General features: G+C 41.0%; 1 protein-coding gene across 1 annotated transcript in view; it reads left to right on the top strand.

Annotated features, from left to right (window-relative positions):
- EFHC2 (EF-hand domain containing 2) overlaps window positions 1–23,961 on the top strand; it is a 197,483-nt gene that overhangs the window by 19,554 nt on the left and 153,968 nt on the right. Inside the window, exon 2 of the mRNA XM_074391685.1 lies at window positions 17,138–17,326. Within this exon, the coding sequence (XP_074247786.1) occupies window positions 17,138–17,326 (189 nt within the window). The remainder of the gene's footprint in view (window positions 1–17,137; window positions 17,327–23,961) is intronic.

Below are 23,961 nucleotides of genomic sequence, written 5' to 3'. Positions count from 1 at the left end.
TTAAAAGGCTTTTAAGTTAACTTTTATATAAGTTGTGAGATCTAGGTTGTGATGAACTTTTTTGGCCTATGGATGTCCAGTTGCTCAAGCACCATCTGTTGTAAAGGCTACCCTTCCACTGAATTGCTTTTGAATCTTTACAAAGCCATTTGAGCATATTTGTATGGGTTGCCTTTGAGTTGTCTGTCTGTTTCATTGATCACTGTGTCTATCCCTGTGCCATTGCCACACAGTTTTTATTACTATAGCTGTATAGTAAACCTTAATATCAGGTTCAGTGATTCCTTCCATTTTATTTTTCTTTGTCAAGGTTATTTGTCTTTTTTGGTGGCACGTGCCTGTAATCCCAGCTACTTAGGAGGCTGAGGCAGGAGAATTGCCTGAACCCAGGAGGCGGAGGTTGCGGTGAGCCGAGATCGCGCCATTGCATTCCAGCCTGGGTAACAAGAGCGAAACTCTGTCTCAAAAAAAAAAAAAAAAAAAAAAAAAAATGCTAAAAAAAAAAATAAAGATAGCTTTTAGAGACTGCATGCATTGGTTTGTAATGTTTTCTCCTGCAAGTGATGGAATACCTGACCAATAGTGGTTTAAACAAGGAGGGATTTCTTTTTTTCACTGAGCAAGAAGTCTGGAAGTGTTACCAGTGGAGGGTATCCAGGTTCTTGGCATCTTGAACAAAGAATTGGACAAAATGCACAAACAAAGCAAAGAAAGAATGAAGCAACAAAAGTAGAGATTTATTGAAAATCAAAGTACAGTGTGGACCAGGTAGAGCATAGGGGCTCAAGAGCCCCTTTACAGAATTTTCTTGGGTTTAAATACCCTCTAGAGGTTTCCCATTGGTTACTTGATGTAGACCCTATCAAGTAATAGTGGCCTGCAATCAGTTTGATTGGTTGCAGAAAGCAACCAATCAGAGGCTGCAGTGTGGTTACAAAGGTGATACCCTATGCAAGTATCTGATTGGTTGTGAGAAACAAACAATCAGAGGCTAAAGAGAAGTTATATAGTTACATGCAAAAAATGCAGAGTGTATCTCTCTGCAACCAATCAGAGATACTTTTGATTTTTCATCTGCCATGCAGAAAAAGGTTGGGGGTGGGATCGCAAAGGGAGTTGCCTACCTGCAGTCGTTTTGTTACTTAGAGGTGGAAAGTTGTGGTTTTCCTTTTGATTTAGTTCCAGAAGTCAGCATGAATTGGCTTTAGGTTTCCTGCCTCCAGACCCTATTCTCTTGCCCTCAAAGTAGTTGGCTGCTGGCACATGTTTAGAGGCTTAACTTTGTCTCAGCCAACATTTCTGCAATCCTGCCCATGATCCCAAGGTGGCTGCCACAGCTCCAGGGATCATATATACATTTCAAGAGAAGAGGTGAGTGAGGGCAAGGTGATCTGCATCTGTCCCTTGGCTCAAGAGAGCAAAAATCCTTCATAGAATTTCAAAACAGACTCCTGAAAAAGAGGCTGCGGAAATAAAGTGGAAGCATTTAGCTTTTTCTGGAGTTTTTAAATGAAGACTTGCAAGGCAGAAGAAATTTGGGAATGTCTGTATCAATCAGCTGTAATGAGCCAGTGTTTTCAATTGATATATAAAATCAACCTTACTGTTATATTGAGTTGGTGGCTAAGAATCATGAGCACAACACTTTTTCAAGTTAGTTTTGGAAAGAAAGGAAAATTAGCTTGAAAATGTTTGAGGTTTTCTTTGACGTGCTTTTTTAATTTGCACATTTGGGGTTAGTTTTTGAGTGATTTAGCTTAATTAATAAATAATGATAGCTTTCATGCTTTTATAGTCTTACACTCTCAGATCCCACTATACCTGAGGCAATTTTGTTATTTTCTCTGGGAGGCTCACAGTATCTGCTGAATGACTTTTTCTTCTCCATAGAAGTACAGAAAAGAAGAAAAGATAAAATGAATTTTAAAAATAAATATTAGATGAAGGAGGAAAAAAATCCTAACACTATTCACAGAATAGAAGCAAATTAGTCCAGAATCTGATCAGGCAGAAATATCTAAGAATGATAGTTTTAGATAATTCTATGTCAAATTTTCTATTAGCCTCAAAAAATAGAAAAATAAGTTTTGTTAATGTTTATCAAAATATTAAATATTAACTGTCTCTCTTCAGTTCCCAAATCTCCAGTAACTGCTGGTGACTGTAGAGGGATTGCTACAGCACTCTCTTTTAATACTTCCCCAGCTTTTAAGGGATTGAGTCTAGATCCAATTATCTGGTCAATTTCCTCCTTTCCAGATCATGGTGGATGTTTTTGCTATTATATTTGCCAAAAGCAAAAGTAACAATTCAATTCTGATGACTTAAACAAGGAGACGTCTATTACTCTTCTCAAAAAAGCACAAAGAATATTAGGCCTAATGCTTAAGGGCTCAGGTGTTAGGTTTGCATCCTGGATTCACCACTTATACTAGTTGAGTGACTTTGGGCAAATTACTAAAACTCTGTCTCTCAGAATCCCCATGTAGGCTGGGCGCAGTGACTATAATCCTAGCACTTTGGGAGGCTGAGGTTGGCAGATCACTTGAACCCAGGAGTTTGAGACCAGCCTAGGCAACATGGTGAAACCCTGCCTCTGAAAAAAATGCAAAAATTAGCCAGGTGTGGTGGCATGCACCCAAAGTCCCAGCTATTTAGGAGGCTGAGGTGGGAGGATCCCTTGAGCCCAGGAGGTCAAGGCTGTAGTGAGCCATGATTGCACCACTGCACTCCGGCCTGAGCTACACAGAGTGAGACCCTGGATCCAAAAAAAAAAAAAAAAAAAAAGACTCCTCATGTATAAAATGGGAATGATGATAGAATATAGTTAGAGATTTTCTCTCTGAGGATTAAGAGCATTTAAAAAATGTGCATCTCATTTATTAATGAGATTAACTATATTTTAGTATGTTTATTGGCTATTTCCACTTCCTTTTTCTGTAAAGTGCCTTTCCAAATCCATTGCCCATTTTTCCATTGGGTTTTCCCTTTTTTATTGTACATATATATGAGATATAGAGCTGTATTTCCGTATCTGTATACAACGTGTAATGAGCAAATCAAGCATATTTATCACCTCAAATATTTATCATTTCTTTGTTTTGGGAACAATCAAAATCTTCTAGATTTTCAAAAATATGTAATAAATTAAAGTTAACCATATTCACCCTACAGAGCTACAGAACAGTAGCACTCATTTCGTCTATCTACTGTAAGTTTTTATCTGTGAACCAACCTCTCTCCACCTCCTTTCCTTCCCGTTTCCAGCCTTTAATACCCCCACTGATTAAGAGAATTTAATGTGGCCAGACATCGTGGGTCACACCTGTAATCCCAGCACTTTAGGAGGCTGAGGTGAGCAGATCACTTGAGCCCAGGAGTTCAAGACCAATCTGGGCAACATGGTGAAACCTCATCTTTACAAAAAATACAGAACTTAGCAGAGTGTGGTAGTGTGAACCTGTAGTCCCAAGCTACTCAGGAGGCTGAGGCAGGAGGACAGCTTGAGCCCAGGAGGTCAAGGCTGCAGTGAACTGTGATTGTGCCACTATACTCCAGCCTGGGTGACACAGCAAGACCCTGTCTCAAAAAAAAATAATAATAATAATAATAAAAAGAGTTTAATGTTTCTTAAGTGCTTAGAACAGTGCTACAATTGTTAGCTGTCATGGCAAGAGAAATGACATTTTTATCTGCTTATCTAGCTCATGGTGGTCCTAGTAAGCTGTCACATTCTTACCAAGCACCTCATTCTTTCTGCCTTTGCCTTGTGGTTGTTGAGCATCTGGGCTTTTGAGTGTAGCCTAGAAAGAAACAGGAGACTGCTGTGCTGGAGTTCTGAAATAGAGATTGCAAACAGATCAACAGCTCCTGATGTAGATGACTATAGCCAGCTTCTCAGTTTGGATTAACTTTACGGTTTCTGTAGCAGCCTTGATAACTAATTGATTAATTAACCTACGCATGTGCTAAAATTGCCCTTCCAATTTTTAGCAATGAAGTGGGGGTGCTGGTATTAGCTTTTAATTTGATATGAAGCAGAGAGTCTGGATTTGGCTGCCACCTTTCCAACAGTGGTGGAATGGGAGTCAGGGAGTTGAGATGCCAAAGAGCACTGATCTAGGAATAGTTATGCTCCTAACTTTATCATTTGCTAAGACACTTGCTAATTTCCTTGAATTGAGACTGAGTACCAATTCACAGTCACTACAGCAAAGGAAAAGTTGCCATGCCATCTTAAGAGGCTGTAATGCAAATCTCAAGCTTGTATATGTGTGTAGGGTGTGTGTGGGGGTGGGGGGCAAATATTTTAAACAAGTGCCCTATGGACTGTTACATCATATCAAACAAATTCTCAACGTGCTTGTTTCTAAGGTATGGAATTCTGAATTGAAATTTCAAGTTAATACTCTAATAGTGCAAAAATGGAGTTTTGTATGCTACGTCAATTAAGTAACAATAGCAATTAACATTACTGAAGAAAAAAGTGTATGTTTTGTTGTTTTGAGTTTGTATGAATTCACAGCTCACAAGTCAAAAGTTTTGGAGATGTTTTAGTAATAGTTCCTTTCATGCTAAAAACATTATGTAATTAGGTGTGACTGATTTTATTTTATTTAGCAAGAGAATTGGAAATATTTAACAAGTATCTGGCTAATACTCTTTGAGTAGAGAATTTGCTCATAAATTTAGTAGCAACTTGGTTGAATGAACTGCATTCTGACTTTGATATATTTTGGTTTCTCTTCAATTTTTATAGCATCAGTGGATTTTATGGGCCCCACGTGCTTCCACACAACTCTGTTGACCTTGGTGGGTTTTAATCTTTAAAATTAAAGGGCCTTGTCATATGATATTCTTAGTTATTGTTACTATTATAGCTGGACAAAGATGTGCTGGTAAGAGTTTGTAGCAATTGTGTGTGTGTATGTGTGCGTGTGTGTGTATGTATGCGGGGGTGGTGGTGGTGTCAGGTGTGCAGTGGCTGCTGTCGCCTCAAAGCAGCAAGCATGTAGCTGCCCAATGGGTTCTTCTTATCCACTGCCCAGATAACAGCCGATTTATCAAGACGGAGGAATTGCATTAAAGTTTCATACACTCAGAGCCAGCTAAATGGGAGACCAGAGTTTTATTACTCAAATCAGTCTCCCTGAAAATTTGGAGATAGACATTTTTAAGAGATAGTTTGGCAGGCAGGGGCCTAGGGAATGGGGAATGCTGGTTGCTTGGTTCAGAGATGAAATCATAGGGAGTTGAAGCTGCCGTTTTGCACTGAGTCAATTCCTGGATGGGGGCTACAGACCAGATGAGCCAGTTTACCTGTCTGGGTGGTGCCAGCTGATCCATCAGAATGAAGGGTCTGAAAAATATCTTGAACACCAGTCTTAGGTTTTATAATAGTAATGTTATCTATGGGAGAAGTTGGGGAGGTTAGGAATCTTGTGGCCTCTGACTGCGTGACTCCTAAGCCATAATTTCTCATCTTGTGGCTAATTTATTAGTTTTACAAAGGCAATCCAGTCCTCGGGCAAGGAAGGGGGGTTTGTTTTGGGGAGGGGCTGTTACCACCTTTGTTTCAAATTTAAACTATAAATTCCTCTCAAAGTTAGTTTGGCCTATGCCCAGGAATGAATAACTTGGAGGTTAGAAGCATGATGGAGTCAGTTAGGTACCATTTCTTTTACTGCCATAATTTTTGCAAAGGCAGTTTCAGGCATCTCTCTTCCGCCCTTGTGTTTTCCAGGCCCTTATCTTCCTCATGCAGCTGTGGTGGTGACCAGGAAGGGAAGGCTAGCCTTGTGGAGGGCGCTTTCATTTCAGTCTACCTCTTCAGCCTCCTTTAGAAATAACAGCAGAAATGAGCCTTATACCCCATAAGATGGCATTTAAGTGTCTGATTTTGCTATTTAAGGCTCTCTGTGGATTGATTTTCATATCAACTGTTCAACATTTATTTCCCACTACTGTAGGAAATGCTGCTGTATCTGGCTGGGTCTGGTCCTGGTCCTTCAACATGCTTCAGCGTCTTTTCTCTTACTCTGCCCAAATTCACTGCATGGTTCAAGGCTCACTTTAAGACTCAAATTCTACATGAATATTTCTCTGGCATCTACCACTCCATAGTATACTCCTTTGAATTCCTATAGCCTAATCTATATGCATAGGGTCCGTTATAGTGGGTTGGCCAAAAAATAAATCTTAAAAATAGATGGTATGGTTTAAGTTGAGAACTATTGATTCATACCTATCAGGCCCTGTGTTAAATGTTGAGTAAGAAATAAGACAGACTGTGGCCCTGCTTGCATGGGACTAAGAGGAACAGTGTTAAAAGTGAAGTTTGACCCAGGAATGATGATCAGATAATTTATACATGTTCCTGGAGTAAATATTATGACCAATAATGTCGTGAAAGTGGAGATAAATCTATAAATTTATTTGTGGATGAGAACATACAAGCTCTTAGGTTGGTTAGTAAGGGAGTCATACTTGGTCCCTTTTTTTTTTTTTTTTTTTTTTTTTTTGAGATGGAGTCTCACTCTGTCACTCGGGCTGCAGTGCAATGGTGCGATCTTGGCTTACTGCACCTTCCACGTCCCTGGTTCAAGTGATCCTCCTGCCTCAGCCTGTTGGGTAGCCGGGACTACAGGTGCGTGCCACCACACCTGGCTAATTTTTGTATTTTTAGCAGAGACAGGGTTTCACCATGTTGGCTAGGCTAGTCTTGAACTCCTGTACTTGGTCTCTTTTTACTGGAGCTCTGACGCAGTTCTCTCTAAAAGCTAATACCAAGTCCTTCCTCTCGAGAAAACAAAATAATAAATGCTAACAAGCAGGCACAGTCACAGAGATTCTCCCATTTAGTCCTAACCACTGTCTCGTGAAGCAGGTATTATTCTCACTTTAGACATGGCAAGCTAGAGGTCTCTGGAGATGTAAAGTGACTGCTCCAGCATCACATGGCCCATAGAGGCAAAGCTGGAAGGTGGATGCCAGGCTTCTGATGCCAGATCTCCTGTCCTATCCTTTATGACCCCATTACTCCCTGGTTCTGCTCTCCATTCCAAATGTTTGATTATTAAATTTAAAAGGGTCTAACCCAGGTAACACGAACAGGGAAAGATCAGCTGACAATATCTGATTGTTTGAAAAGAATCCACAGCTTATGTTCTATTCGTTCAATAGATGATCATTGAACACCTACTATGTGCCAGGCCCTATAGTCCTTACTGTCAGAAAGTACAAACTCTAGTATGAAATACAAGTAAATAAACAGAAAACTATAGCATAGTGTTCTAAGTACACTGATGGCTCTACAGGAAGTATGGGCATATAGAAGGGGGCTGATTTGTTGAATGAATGAATCAAGAAGAAGCTTGTGAGATTGTTTGTTTCTGTCTGCACCACTGCTGCCCTTTCAAAGGCACATCTGTTATTTTTTTTTTAAAAAAAAAAACATGGTATTCTGTGTTCTAGGCACTTGGCCTGGCCCTAGTGATACAGCTGGGGGGTGGGAAAGGGGAAAGGATAAGTTCCTAAATAGTTAAAGACAGGGTAATCTTCCAGACGTTAATAGAAGATCTATACAGGAACAGAATGTTCTGCCTCTGGCAGTCAGAGAAGACTTTAAGAGATGACATTTAGATGATCTTTTATTTATTTCTTGCATTTTTCTGAGCTTGGGTTATTTTAAGGAAATTATAAATACTAGAAACTTAAGAGTTTTGATACCTTACCTAGAGCTGTTCAAAGAGCCATATGGTTCACAAGCTATTTCTGTCCCCATGATTCTGCTGAAACCACTCGTCAAGGTCACCAGCCACCTCCGTGTTGCCAAATCAGGGGGTCAAGTCTCAAGCCTCATCTTCATTTGACTTATCAGTAGCATTTAACACAGTGGGTCATGCGTTCTTTCAAATGCTTTCTTTACGTATTTTCCATGATACTCAACTCTCCTGGTGTTCTGCCCATCTTACCAGCTACTCCTTTTTAGTCTTGTTTGCTAATTCTATCCCATCTCCTTAATCACATAACATTGGCATATTGTAAAGCTCAGTCTTGGACTTCTTTTCTGCACTATCATCATTCATTCTAGCACTGTAGCCTTAAATGCCATCCATCACCTGATGTATGTCAAATTTTTACATCCAGCCTTGACTTTTTTGCTTGAACTTCAGACTCCTATATCCACCTGCTAGTCCACATTTCTACTTGCTTATTTGAGTGGTATCTTGAAACGTAACATGTCCAAAATAGAATTCTGGACTCCTGTGCCTGCCTCCTACCTCCAGAATTCTCATTTAAGTTCTCTCCCACCATTCTACATCCCAGCATCTAAAACTCCATTTTTCTAGTTGTTCAGGCCAAAATACTTGGTTTTGTTAACAACTCATCTTTTTTTCTACACCCTACATCTAATCTATTGGTAAATCCTCTTTGTTCCACCTTCAAGATATACAGAACTTGATCACTTCCACTACCTCTACTTGTGTTACCCTGGTCTAGGCCACTATCATTTCTTGCCTGAACTCTTGCAGTATCCCCAGTTCTTTGTATTGTGGCCAGAGTGATCCTTACTATGCTCAGCTCAAAACAAAATCCAGTCTTCTTTAAACCTCCAAGGCATTGGCCTCTGTTTATATGCTTAACCTCATGTCTCAAGTTAGAGGACTTTAGACCTTTCAAACACTAGGTAAGGCCTAATAGGGGAGATCGAATGGCAATCCAGAGTGCAGGAGTGAATGGAGGGGAGAAGGGACTCTCGGTGACTGCAGACTACTGTTTTGTGAAACATGAAGATAGAGGATGGAAGGGAGTGAAGATGGTAATGAAAGCAAGACTAAGGGCTGAAGGAGGCTTTTCTTCCTCTAAGAGGTCAAAGACTTGAGGGTCTTTATGAGTCCATTGAGAGGAGGCCATAGAAGGGAGAGGCTAGTGCTGTTGATTGCTGACTTACCAGGGACACAAGTAAGCCAGTACTGCAAGGAGAGACAGTTAGGGCCCACGTGAGTATGGAGATCATAAGTTGACTGCAGTCACTGTTGTTTGCTTAGTTGTGTGGCTTATCCTACTACTTCACTCTGTCTTCTGGCCAACGCCTTCTAGGTATATTCAGTCTCCCCTTCCCAGCCCTTTTGTTATGCCTGCCTGTCAATCCCTTGTTGCCTTCTCCCTTGTTCTGCTCCAGGTTCCTGAACACTGTGGATGTGACATGGGTCCTGAGGGTCACATTGCTTCCTGGATCACTATTCTTCTCTGTCTCCTAATTCTTGTCCTCCCCCCAGGTGCTTTAAACTTATCTACTTCAGGCCAGGCATGGTGGCTCATGCCTGTAATCCCAGCACTTTTGGGAGGCCGAGGTGGGCGGATCACCTGAGGTTAGGAGTTTGAGACAGGCCTAGCTAACATGCTGAAACCCCAGCTCTACTAAAAATATAAAAATTTGCCAGGTGTGGTGGTGCGTGCCTGTAATTTCAGCTATTTGGGAGGCTGAGGCAGGAGAATCGATTGAACCCAGGAGACAGAGGTTGCAGTGAGCCGCTATCACATCACTGTACTCCCGCCTGGGTGACAGAGCGAGACTCCATCTCATAAACATACATACATACATACATAAAATAAAACAAACTTAACTACTCCTGTGACATTTGTTTGATGGGGTCAGAGGTTGTGAAACTTTAGAAGCGTACATGCTACCTTCGGAATTTAAAAAAATGTATCTACATGCCAACCAATCCATTATTTACTTAATATTTTTTTGTGAATTGAATCACTTTTGGAAAACTAAAACATACTTAAAAGGGAAACTTTATGTCTTTACCATAAATGAAAACCACACCACTTGATCTAAGTGGAAGGCCATGGTAAGAAAAAAAGAAATGAAAACAAAACAGTGTTTTTAGATTTGATGCCTACAAAATGTTATGAGCCTGAGGCCTGCTTTCTTTTGTATAGGCAAGTGTTTGGGACGTATAGTCAGTACCAGGCGTCCCCAAACTACGGCCTGTGGGCCGCATGCGGCCCCCTGAGGCCATTTATCCGGCCCCCTGCCGCACTTCAGGAAGGGGCACCTCTTTCATTGGTGGTCAGTGAGAGGAGCACAGTATGTGGCGGCCCTCCAATGGTCTGAGGGACAGTGAACTGGCCCCCTGTGTAAAAAGTTTGGGGACGCCTGGTCAGTACTATCAAATTCAGACTTAGCCTTACCTTAATCAAAAGGAAGAGGATAGAAGATGAACATTCTTGTGTGTCCTCTGTAATCATCTCCATTACCAGGTAGGGTGGCATCCGTGGAAAGAGTGGCCTGGGTGTTTGTGTGCAGGGACGCTTAGCTCAAGCATTGGCATGCTGTGGCTTGCTTAATCAATTACAGTTGAAGATTCGTTGAAGATCTTCATGTTAAGACATGGCAGTGGCCTCTTTAAAATTCTTTTGTGCAGGGCATGGTGGCTTATGCCTATAATCCCAGCACTTTGGGAGGCTGAGGTAGGCGGATTACTTGAGCCCGAGAGGTCAAGATCAGTCTGGCCAACATGGTGAAACCCCGTCTCTACTAAAAATACAAAAATGAGCTGGGCATTGTGGTGGGCACCTGTAATCCCAGCTACTTGGGAAGCTGAGGCGGGAGAATTGCTTGGACCTGGGAGGCGGAGGTTGCAGTGAGCTGAGATCACATCACTGCACTCCAGCCTGGGTGACAAGAGTGAGACTCTGTTTCAAAAAAAGGGAAAAAAAGTCTTTTGCCTTCAGACCTTCCCCCTTCCAACCCACCCTGCTCACACTTAGTGGATCTGTCTTCAGACGTGCTGCCTCGTATTGTCCCTGTGTCCCTGGGGAAACAAATGGCTCATTGTTGCCTATTTGATCCAGATCCACAACGTTCAATTTGGCAAGTGGTGAATCTACCACTCAAATGTTATGGGCTTCTTGTATCTCCAGCAATATGTTAGATGGTGAGGGGACATAGAAAAAGGAAGAAATACACACCACGGTCCCAGAGTCTAAAAAATGTGTCATCTAGTTGAGGAGACAAAACAAACATGAGTATGTGCACATACTAAGGTGCATGTACATGATGAAGGACTGGTGGTCAGGGAAAGCCTCATGAATCTGCCCATCCCTGGGCTTGGTCATCACATAGCTCATTTGTGGTGTATGAATCTCATGCTGGCTGTTTTTTTTTTTTTATTGTGGTAAAATATACAAAGTATAAAAGTTATCATTTTAACCATTTAAAGTATACAATTCAGTGGCATTTGGTACATTCACAATGCTGTGTAGCTGTCCCCACTATTTCAAGAACATTTTCATTGCTTCAAAGGAATCCTTGTACCCAGTAAGCAGTCACTCCACATTCTTTGTTCCTCCCAGTCCCTGGCAACCATGAATCTGCCTTCTGTCTATGAATTTGCCTATTTTGTATAGTTCATATACATGGAATCATATAATATGTGGCCCTTTTTATCTGGCTTTTTTCTCTTAGCATAACGTTTTCAAGGTTCATCCACATAGCATGTATCAATACTTTGTTCCCTTTGATGGCAGAATAATATTCCATTGTATGGTTATACCACATTTGTTTAACCATTCATCAGCTGATAGACATTTGAGTTGTTTCCACCTTTTGGCTATTGCAAATAAAGCTTCTATGAATATTTGTGTCTAAGTTTCTTTCTGTGGATGTATGTTTTCAGTTCTCCTGAGAATATACTGAGGAATGCAACTGCTGGATCATATGATGATTCTTTGTTTAAATTAATGAGGAGGTGCCAAACTGTTTTTCACAGCAGTCATGCTAGTATCATCCCCACCAGCAAAGTGTGAGAGTTCCAATGTCTCCACATCCTCACCAACATTTATTTTCTATATAAAAAAAATTATAGCCACCCTACTGAGTGTGAAGTGTTATCACATTGTATGTATGTATATATATATATATGTATGTATGTATGTACTTACTTTTAAGACAGGATCTCACTCTGTCGTGTAGGCTGGAGTGCAGTGTGTGATCATGGCTTCATAGCTCACTACAGCCTCAGCCTCATGAGCTCAAGGGATCCTTTTGCCTTAGCCTCCCAAGTAGTTGGGACTAGAGGTATGCACCGCCACGCCTGGCTAATTTTTGTATTTTTTTGTAGCGACAAGATCTCACCATGTTGCTCAGGCTGATTTCCAACTCCTGGACTCAAGTGATCTACCTGCCTAAGCCTCCCAATGTATTGAGATTATAGGTGTTAGCCATTGTGTCTGGTTTCACTGTACTTTTTATTTACATTTCCCTAATGACTAATGGCATTGAAGATATTTTCATGTGCTTGTTGGCCATTTGTATAACTTCCTTGGAGAAATGCCTATCAAGTCCTTTGCCCATTTTTAAATTGAATTGTGTGTGTTTTTGCTGAATTGTAAGAATTCTTTATATATTCTGTATAATAGACCATTATAATTTATGATTTCCAAATATTTTCTGTCATTCTATGGGTTTGTTTGTTGGTTTGTCTGTTTTTCTAGAAATGACATCTCACTGTGTTGCCCAGGATGGTCTTGAACTCCTGGGCCCAAGTGATTCTCCCAGCTCAGCCTCTTAAAGTGTTGCTGGGATGCAGGCTTGAGCCACCTCACCCAGACTTCATTCTGTGGATTTTTTTTTTCACTCTCTTGATAGTATCCTTTGACACACAGACAGTTTTAATTTTGATGAAGTCCAATTTGTTTTTCCTTTTGTTGCTTGTGTTTTTGTTGTCATGTGTATGAAACCCAATGCCAAATCCAGAGCCATAGTCACTGGCTTCTATTCTAGGGTTGGGAGCTGTGACTTGCCCAAGCCATGTCCCCAAAGTCTCTCACAACTTAAACTTAGCACCCAATGGATGCTCACCAGATGTTTGTGAAAGGGATGGCTATGGAGTGGGATATGAGCTGATCCTTGATGGAGAGGGTGTTTGTATAAAGGTAGAGCCTGACCAGGGACATGACTTTGAATAGACATTAAGGTACCTTATAAGCTGTAAGATGTGGTCTGATCAAAGAGGAGGGTACATATGAACAAACTGTGGAAATCTGGGGGACAGGTAGCTGAGTGAGGCCTTTAATAGTGGCAAGGGCTTTTTCCATGTGAATATGGAAACCTAGATCCATGGAGAAAACTTTGAATAGTGGAGAAAGCTCCTCAGAGGGAGGAAGGCTGGCTGTGACTTCATCTTTATACCATACTCTAGAATGGGGTCTGGCCAGTATTAGGCCTTAGTAAATATTCCGGTGTTCTGATGAAGGAGACTTTTAAGATATTTACATGAGAGGCTTTTCATGATACAGTCCTCCTATATATTCTACTCTAATTCACCCTCCTTCCAAACTTGAACTTGACTTTCTTTTTATTAGATTTGCCCCTTACCCTAGGCACCGTCAGCTCAGCTGCAGTATATCACTTGTAATCCTGCTCAGAACATCCTTGCCTCTCCTCTCTCATAGAGAACTCTGGTCAGCCCTACACTTACCAGAGCTTAGGGTCACATGACCTTAGGTTCAGCTGCAAGCTCCTCTGCTTACTGTGTAACATTGGGTGGGCTAGTCTCCCTCTTTCTGCCTTGGTTTCCTCATTGGAAAAATGGCAGAAATAACACTGATGAAATAGTTCTGTGAAGGTGAAATAAGATATAAAACCCTTAGTAAAGCATCCAGCTCCTAGCAAGTGGTCAAAAATGGTAGCTATGCTGTTTTCTAGTTTTCTGTATTTGGCTGTTCTGTTGCTATAAAGAAATACTTTAGGCTGGGTAATTTATTTAAAAAAGAGGTTTAATTGGCTCATAGTTCTACGGGCTGTACAAGAAGTGTGGTATTGGCATCTGCTTCTGATGAGGGTCTCAGAAAGCTTCCAATTGGTGGAAGGCAAAGGTGAAAGTGGGGGAAAGAAGGAGAAGGGGCAGGTCCCAGACTCTTTTAAACAACCAGATCTCATGTGAACTAACTGAGTGACAACTCATTTATCACTAAGGGGATGGTGGGAAACCATTCATGAGAGATCTGCCCCCATGCTCCAATCACCTCCCACCAGGCCCCACCTCCAACATTGAGAATCACATTTCAACATGAGATTTGGAGAGGACAAACATTTAAACCATATCATTGTATATATCTAAATCTTGCTTCCGCTGCAAGATTGTGGGTTTTTTTTTTTTTCTTCAGGGTAGGGGCTGAGTCTTATGCCTGTTTTAACTTGTGTATTTGGCACAAAGCTAGGACTATAGTAAGTACTTAAGAAACATTTGTTGGTTCAAGGTGACTTGTGATTACTTGGAGTTACTTGCTTTAGGAGACAGTATATCATTATAAAATTCTATATTATTCCACTACTTGTTTTCTCAAACCCAACTTTTGCTTTGTTCTGTGGGTATCTGGGACTGACTTGTGGTAATCTGATTGTATGTGTGAGCAAGTGTGTGTGTGTGTGTGTGTGTGTGTGTGAGAGAGAGAGAGAGAGAGAGAGAGAGAGAAAGAAAGAGACAGAGTGGAGGGAATGGTGGAGGTAGGGGCAAAACCAGCTACAGCTCACCATCTTAACCATTGCATCTAGCTTTCCTCCCCCAGCCCTACAGTTGGACTGTTATCTGCCCAGGGCAGCTGTTATGGCCCTAACTCCCCTGAGGAGGGCTACTCAGGCCTTCCCCATTCTTCCAGGCTGCCTTTACCACAAAAGGAAATGAGGTCTTTTTTTTTTTTTTTTTTTTTTTTTTTGAGACGGAGTTTCGCTCTTGTTACCCAGGCTGGAGTGCAATGGCGCGATCTCGGCTCACCGCAACCTCCGCCTCCTGGGCTCAAGCAATTCTCCTGCCTCAGCTTCCTAAGTAGCTGGGATTACAGGCACGCGCCACCACGTCCAGCTAGTTTTTTGTATTTTTAGTAGAGACGGGGTTTCACCATGTTGACCAGGATGGTCTCGATCTCTTGACCTCGTGATCCACCCGCCTCGGCCTCCCAAAGTGCTGGGATTACAGGCTTGAGCCACCGCGCCCAGCGGAAATGAGGTCTTTTTGACCCTATCAGACTTCCCTGCCAAGGCATCATGTTTTACAAGACACTATTGCCCTGGCTATATACAGTATTGGGCGATGTGCTAACATTAAAGAAACAAATTCAGGATACTAGTTACCTCTGGAGAAGGGAGGCAGAGCTATGAACTCTGAGATAAAGCTTCAGTTATATCTGAAGTGTTTATTTGTTATGCAGGGCTGTGGGGCATATGGGTGTTCATTTATTATCATGAATATTACATAATCTTGAATTTGCTGCTTATCATTTCTATGCATGTTTTAGCCATAAATATTACTATATTTTTTGAGTATTTTCTAGGTTTACATATGTGTTGTGAAATTTTATGTGTACTTCAGCTACCTATATTTTTGGCCTGACAGTTTTTCAGATTTGTCTATTTGTGGTGTGTATATGTGTGTGTGTGTGTGTGTGTGTGTGTGTGTGTTTGAGACAGAATTTTGCTCTTGTTGCCCAGGCTGGAGTGCAATGGTGTGATCTCGGCTCACTGCAATCTCCGCCTCCCAGGTTCAAGCAATTCTCCTGCCTCAGTCTCCCAAGTAGCTGGGATTACAGGTGTACACCACCACACCCGGCTCATTTTCTGTATTTTTAGTAGAGACGGGGTTTCACCATGTTGCCCAGGCTGGTCTTGAACGCCTGACCTCAGGTGATCCTCCCACTTCAGCCTCCCAAAGTGCTGGGATTACAGGCATGAGCCACCACACTTGGCCTAGATTTGTCTGTGTTGATACATGTAATATTAGACTCTGTATTAATATACCATTTTATAAAGAGATGTATCTTTTCTACTATGGGTAGACTTTCAATGGTTTCCTATTTTTCACTTTTGCAAACAATGCTGTAACAAATAGTCTGATACGTAGTTCCTTGTGCCTAGGACAAGATACTTGTATAGGAGTGGACTGGCTAGGTCAGGTGTCCCCAAACTTTTTACACAGGGGGCCAGTTCACTGTCCCTCAGACCGTTGGAGGGCCGCCACATACTGTGCTCCTCTCACTGACCACCAATGAAAGCGGTGCCCCTTCCTGAAGTGCGGCGGGGGGCCGGATAAATGGCCTCAGGGGGCCGCATGCGGCCCGCGGGCCGTAGTTTGGGGACGCCTGGGCTAGGTCATAGGACATATATGCCTCTCTCTTTGCTCATATTTCCACATCTCTCCTTAGAGTGATTGTCCTACTTTACCTTCCCACCAGCAGTGCACAAATGTTGATGTTGCCCATGTCCTTGTCAACAACCCTTGGTAGTTGTATCTGTTTCCTCCTCTCTATCCAGATCAGCAGAAAAGGTGGGAGGTAAGGTTTTGCAATTAAAGGAGAATGTCAGCTCTGAAGAATTTCCTGTTATATTCACTTTAATGAGGAAAAGATTTTGTTCTCTGGGTGAAAATAATGTTTAGACTTCTGTGGAAAACAGTTACATACACATTTTATTCTGAAGCAGAGCAGTTTTTTTCTCTTTGTTTTTTTCTGTTTGCATTCTTGGCAAACAAATAGAAAAGACCAATTAGCAAGCTAATGTTCTAAATATTTACTTGCAGTAAGAGTCATTTTTTTAATGTTTTATATAGCATGGAGCATTAGGTTTGTGTTTACTGATTTTCAATGTTTTGAATTGGTTAAAATGATTTAAATTTAAGATTGTGACACAACTTTATGGATAATGATTGATCATAATTATTTGCCTCTTTATTTGCATTTTGTGAGGGGAAAATACATGGTGAGAAAATGTATTGGTGAAAATTTTAAAACAGGTTAGAAAAGTCATAAAGAGTAACTTTGGGCCAGGTACGGTGGCTCACAACTGTAATCCCAGCACTTTGGGAGGCTGACGTGGGCATATCATGAGGTCAGGAGATTGGAGCCATCCTGGCCAATATGGTGAAACCTCGTCTCTGCTATAAATACAAAAATTAGCCTGGCATGGTGGAGAATCACTTGAACCCAGGAGGCAGAGGTTGCAGTGAGCTGAGATCGCGCCACTGCACTGCAGCCTGGGTGACAGAGCGAGACTCCATTACACACACACACACACACACACACACACACGAGACTAACTTTGGCTATTTTATGTTATCTCTTGTGTTCACAGGTAGGAAAGGAGAAGTTTCACAAATCCCAACATTGGGGCTTTTGCAACAATGTTATGATGTTGGTGAGTGAGGAAAAACCTGGAATAGGTGGAGAACCACTTCTGGGGCAAAAGATAAAGCCGAAAAGTACCATATATCCTCAAGGAGATGGGAGCGATTTACCATCATGGGTAGCTTTTGATAAACAGGTAAGCCACATGATGCTGGGAGAAATGCAGTCTTAGAATTTTATAGATGCTAAATAGTTTTGAGAAAGTAGGAGTCTTCAGTGTAAATATTAAGGCTAGTTCTTTTTCTTTTTGCCTTTTCTACTTATTACTGCTTTTATTTTAATGTTTTATTTTTAGTGTTTTTCTTCTTGTCTTTATTTGTTTAAACTGACAAACATAATTGTATGTATTTATGGTGTACAACATGATGTTTTGAAATATGTATACACTATGGGGTGGCTAAATTGAGCTAATTAACATATGCATTAATTCGTGTGCATCTCATTTTTTTGTGTGTGGTGAAAACACCATCTATTGTCTTACCATTTTCAAGTGTACAATACATTGTTATTAACTATAGTCATTGTGTTATATGATAATCTCTTAAACATTCCTCCTAAGTGAAAGGTTGCTTCTTTTGACTAAGGTTAGTTCTTCTGAAAAGATAAATTCAAGAACAAAAGTATCCGAAACAAAGAAAAATTATTCTTGCTCTGCTCTTTTTTATCAGGCACATTGGTTGCAAATGTTTATCTTTCTTGGCCAATGCTTATTAACCCTTCTCCTTCACTGGATGGGATAATCCGTCCTATAGACACTAAGAGTCTGGTCAGATTGTCACTTTTACTTTTGAGTTGCCATTGACCAAATAATTGTGTTTGAGTCTGAATGTGGCATTTAATACGAACAGAAAAATGCCTTCTTTTCTCCATACTAATTAGTAATAAGCCATAGTTATGACTCCTCATCGCTAAGGGCTAAAATGTGACATGGCAATAAAAATAGTGAAAGGAAGCAATGCCATTATTAGAAAAGAGTTGGAATTTTCTAATGTATATGTCTCTACACATAAAACACACACATACATATGGACATATTGGAAGTTAGAAAAGGAAATGTATTTGAATATTTTAAAAAAGGACTAAGATCAAAGGAAAGAAAAGGCAACCAGCTATATGTATATGCTCTGTTTATCAGACAGCCCTGTATCACAGCCCTATGTTCTGTTCTCCAGAAAGAACTAGTTATTAGATTATTTGAGATCGTGTAATTAAAAGATAGTTCAGGACTAGATAAAGAATTCAAACCATAGCACACTAAGTTTACCAGGTGGTTTTTAGTAGCTTTTAACATGGATTGGTTGTCAGTACTTTGACTCTAATTAAAACGTCCTCAAATTTGGTAGAATTGACACATCACCATGTCATCTGTGATAGGGTTGATCAATTAGAGTGCACATTTTTTTTTGAAGCCTAGTTCCGACACTTATAGAGATCTAACAGACTATAGGGAGGCTTCTTTCCTGGGAAACAATCTTTCCTTTCAACATGGGCCAATATTTTTTCTTTTTTTGGATTATTTTCAGTACCTGGCTCAGTGCTGGACGCAGAGTTCAAAAACAATTCTGAGCCGACTGACTTGGGTGGATTATGCATAGTTTTCTATTACTCTCAATCTTATAGGATGTTTACTTTCCATGGGCCAAAGAAAAGATTCTATTTTTACTTCATGTCAAAAAGAGAGTATTGACAATATTTTAAACTAATCCACTACTGAATAAATAATGTAGGCCATGATGTATTAATATTAAACTATTCTCTTGCATTTAAAGTCGAAAAGTCATTGTATTTCATGTTTTTCTCAATGTTTAATGTGTGCCTTTCAAGCCTATTTTGCAGCCCTTTAATTACTTATAAAATGATGTAGAATATTTCGTGAAGCTGGAATAATTTTAGCTTTAGACTACTTGAGAAAATGAAGAGCTTGCTCATTTCAGGTCTAACTAAATACGTCGTAATTCTTTCACTTATTTTGTTGGTCAACTTCAATTAAATATTCATTGAGCTTTAAATGAGACACTAAGACTATGAAATATTTACGTGCTCTGATGAGATTGTGAACTACGGACTAGATCCTGGTTAATACCCTGAGCAAATTATAAAGTACTTTCTGCATTAGCAGTTCAACAAAAACAAGTCAACACCTGTTAATCATTTTTCTTAAAACCGAGACATTTTCAACTTGTTGCCAGTTTTTCCAGTAGCTTTTAATCCTAGCAATATATCTTGCATTACACTCTCAAATAATACAAAGTTAAAATAAAGGTGGTCTTTGGGAAAGTGTATTAAAATTAATCTTTGCAGTGGATGCTTTTTGTGCCCACCCAGATCCATGCTGGGGTGGTGCTCCCCCACCCCCAGCTGTGACAAATGCTTTGACAAACTGCTCACACCTGTAACCGTCTCTGGAGACTTGCTCTTGGCTGATGGGAGTTGTATCTCTCAGATTCACCTGGGAGGTTACATTGGCCCCTTTCCCCCAACAGGGGCAGCTAATAACTGACTGATTTATCAAGGGTTAAAAAAGGTCAGCTTCCTTGCCTGAAGGAGGGATAATTCTTTGCTGTGATTCAGGCTCCATAGCCCCTCATGCATCGGGCCAAGGCTACACTTGACCTGAGAATGCATCCTTCCTTGCACGGCTCATTTCCCTTTCCTTTGCTGCTTCCCTCACTCCCTTACAGGTTTCTCCCAAGAGTGTGCCCTTAATAAATCACATGCACTAAAATCCCTGTTTCAGGCTCTGCCTCTATGGGACCCAACCTAAGACAACATTCCAGGTTTTAATCCATAATTCTAAAAGCAACCACCAAAATGCCTTGCTCAAGTAGACTATCACGTTATAAGCAGAGAAAATGCCATTTGCAGTCACCAAAAAGAGCCAGTATTTGTTACCCCGAATGGCCCCCATGGCAGACACTTCTATTTATCCTTTATGCATTCTACCCTTCCTTCTTATAGGCAGATCAGTTTTACGCAGGCTGGAATTGTGCCCACTTAAACGTGTTACCTCCCCCAGGCTCCTTGCAGCTAGGGCTGGCCGCATGACTCACTTTTGGCCAATGATATATGCATTACGGTTTATTGGGTGGGGCTTCTGGGAATGTTACTATTTTTCTAATGAAAACAGGCTCAGTGGGTATGATTTCCCTGCCCTTTGTCCTCCTTTAGTTTTCCTGTCTGGAACTAGCATTACCGAACCAAACTGGGTCCATTTACCTGCATGCAAGAGAAAGCCAAACATCAAAGCACCAGGTTTTTGCAGCAAGAAGGGTTTATTGAGTTGATTGGCAAGGAGACAGGAGGAAACACTCAAATCTGTCTCGTGGAGCTGGGGGCTGGGTCCGATTTCATAAGCATAGGTAATGAGGTGTGATCTGATTGCATCCTGCAATGAGGTGATGCTGGGAGGCATAATCTGACTGGATCCTGCCGTGAGGTGTCACCAGAGTTCGAACTTTTTGGTTCCTGGATCCTGCCATACGGTATCTGCTTCTTAATTCAGTCCCTGTTCCTTGGTCCAAGCACTTAGGTTTCACCTGTGCACACTTGGTTCAACTAGGCATGCTCAGGTTGTATGACCTTTAACCCTGGGGTCCAGGGCAACTGGAAAACAATCACGATTTTGTTATATAAAAGTTGAACTAGATTAGTCTGGTGCAGCTACACTAGGATGTAATTCCTAGGGCACAGCAGCTATCTTGTGAGCATGGCAGAGATAAAGGAAACCTAGGTCCTTGTTGGCATCAGGGAGCCACTGTTTAAGGCCCAGGCTGCTTCTCTTTGGACTTGTAGTTCTATGAGAAAAATCAAGCCACATTTCAGAGATTCTCAACTTAGCAAGGTATTTGTAAATATTTGGAGGGGTTTTGGGTTGTCACGATGACCAGGAGCTGGGCTGGACTAGGGTAAGGCAAGTGAGGCACTTGCCTTGGGTGCAACATTTAAGGGATGCCCCCAAAACTCAGCAATTAAGCTAGATAATGTTTTAGTATAATATTAAAAAAATCAATTTAATGCCAGAAATTCATGATGAACAAAATGCTATTGGAGCCTGATGCAAAAGGAAAAACCAGTAATACTGATCCAATCTTTATTAAAAATTTGGCATTTTGATATTTTGTTCCTCCTAGATTTTTTGCATTAATTTTGTTTTGTTTTATTTTTATTTTTTGAGATGGAGTCTTACTCCGTTGCCCAGGCTGGAGCACAGTGGCATGATCTTGGCTCACTACAACCTCTGCCTCCTAGGTTCAAGCGATTCTCCTGCCTCAGCCTCCTGAGGAGCTGGGACTACAAGCAAACCTCACCATACATGGCTAAATTTTGTATTTTTAGTAGAGATGGGGTTTCACCTTGTTGGCCAGGCTGGTCTCCAACTCATGACCTCAGGTAATCCGCCTGCCTCGGCCTCCCAAAGCGCTGGGATTACAAGCATGAGCCACTGTGCCTGGCTTGCATTAATTTTGACGTTTTAAATCGCCTTACCCTAGTGCCAGCCCTGACCAGGAGGTGCTGATACCATTGAGTATCCAGGGGCCAAGTGTGTATTTTACATCCTGAGGTGTGAGGAAGGCAATCCCACATTGAGGAAGAATTGTTCTACCTCAAATGCCAATTATGTTTCCATTGAGAAACACAGTGTATGTACTGTTTGCTTAAAACCCCTAGCATTGGGAGAATTTCTAAAAAGAAGCAAAAGAATTTTGCTTAATACTGCACCCACCCTTCAAAGAATTCATTATTTCATTGAATTCATTTAAATAAAAGCAGACTATGATGGGATCAAGACCAAAACAAGACTATTCCATAATCATAACTGTCTGAACACAGATGGAACGCGAACATTGTCCAAGTCACAAAATGCATCACTCACACCACTCATACTAGTTATTTCCAGTCATCATCCCAGTACTTCCATGAGTAAGAAGCAAATATAGATGGTTATACTCACCATATAAATGAAGAATCATTCTCAAGGAGAAGTGGAGCAAGAACCAGGGTCTGAGACTGGGTGTTGGAGGCACTGATTCTGGTTCTGCTCCCGCCATTAACTCTATGTGTGATTGTGGCTTAGTCATTTTACCTTTCTGAGCCTCAGTTTCCTTAACTATAATGCAGGACTTAGCTAGCCATTCTCTACCTAGGCCCTTTTATCTCTAGCAACTTATGTCTAAGACTTGACTAAAGTCAAATTCAGCTTGTTTATCCTAAAACTGAGCCCAGATCCCGAATCTCACTGCCTAGGACTCTTTCTAATTAGATCAGGCACCCACTACTTCATTATTTATTGAAATTTGGCATTTAGCAGTTTATGCTATGCTATGGTGGCTGTATAAGATCCATAGTTAGCTGCTTTTTTTTTTTTCTTTTGAGACGGAGTTTCGCTCTTGTTACCCAGGCTGGAGTGCAATGGCGCGATCTCAGCTCACCGCAACCTCCGCCTCCTGGGTTCAGGCAATTCTCCTGCCTCAGCCTCCTGAGTAGCTGGGATTACAGGCACGTGCCACCATGCCCAGCTAATTTTTTGTATTTTTAGTAGAGACGGGGTTTCACCAGGTTGACCAGGATGGTCTCGATCTCTCGACCTTGTGATCCACCCGCCTCAGCCTCCCAAAGTGCTGGGATTACAGGCTTGAGCCACCACGCCCGGCCTAGTTAGCTGCTTTTATGAAACGTTGGAGTATTTAGAAATACACGAGTGACTGAATGTTTTTATATGACTTTTGTCTGGATGTTAAGCCCCATTTACATAGACTCTACAATTTTGTTCTCATTTTTCATTTGTCAGCAGCTCCTAGTTAGCCTAATTTGTTTGCTATTTCACAAATGACTCAATTATAATAAGTGGCAAGATAAAGGTTGATCTCATGGGATATGCATAAATTTTAAAATATTTCTTTTTTTCCATCTATTGTAAACATGATGATTATAATCAAAACTATTGACCGCACAACTGGAATTTTAATCACTTACATTAATTGACATTGAGTTTGTAATGAGCTGATTATTCATATAGCACTGTGTGACTGTATGATTTGAACAATATAAAAATGAATTTTTAAAATATAATTTGGTCCCTTGGGTCATCCTGATTTTATTTTTTAGATTAAACATGTTAGTTTATTATTCATTTGCAGCAAGGGAAAAAACACACCCTAAGCAACTGTGGGATGTCTAATGAAGCAGGTGTTAGAAAAGGCTTATTATAGGATTTGGGCTTGTGTTACCTTAATTGTGGGGAGTGATTAAGGAACCAGGGCTTTGCTCTGGATTGGGTGCTATCAGGAAGTAGGGGTACTTCTACGACTGGATGTCTTAATAAATCTCATTATAAAGAGAACAGACTAGAGCGAGTCTGTATCTGTAATTGGGAGAGAAGCAGCTGTCACTTCTGTGATCCAGGAGAGGGGGATGTTTGACATTTTGTGGCTGGACAAGGTTCATTTTCTGTCTGTGTTTAGATGTGATTATGGAGTGGTCTTGGTTTTGTCTTGATCCATCATGGTCACAGAGTGGCCTTGTCTGATGTTGGTGGTCTCTGAAATTATTCTTGTTCAGCAGGACAATACCAAGGTTCAGCTGTGGGTCCCAGGCCTGCTTGTAGCAGCACCAACACCAGCTGATAGTGTAGGCTGGCTCCTGGACGTCAGGGACTACTTTTCTCTTTCTAACCCAGAACTAGATAGAATTTTTAATTTTCCTGCAGGGGATTAAAGAGTGATCAAGTACATTAGAATTTCACTTGGTTAACAAAGAATAATACATAAATAC

Source organism: Saimiri boliviensis, chromosome X (genome assembly GCF_048565385.1).
Source record: "Saimiri boliviensis isolate mSaiBol1 chromosome X, mSaiBol1.pri, whole genome shotgun sequence".
In the NCBI taxonomy this organism is placed as follows: Eukaryota; Metazoa; Chordata; class Mammalia; order Primates; family Cebidae; genus Saimiri; species Saimiri boliviensis.
The sequence above is the reverse complement of the archived record's forward strand: the minus strand, read 5'-3'. Positions and strand labels throughout refer to the sequence as shown.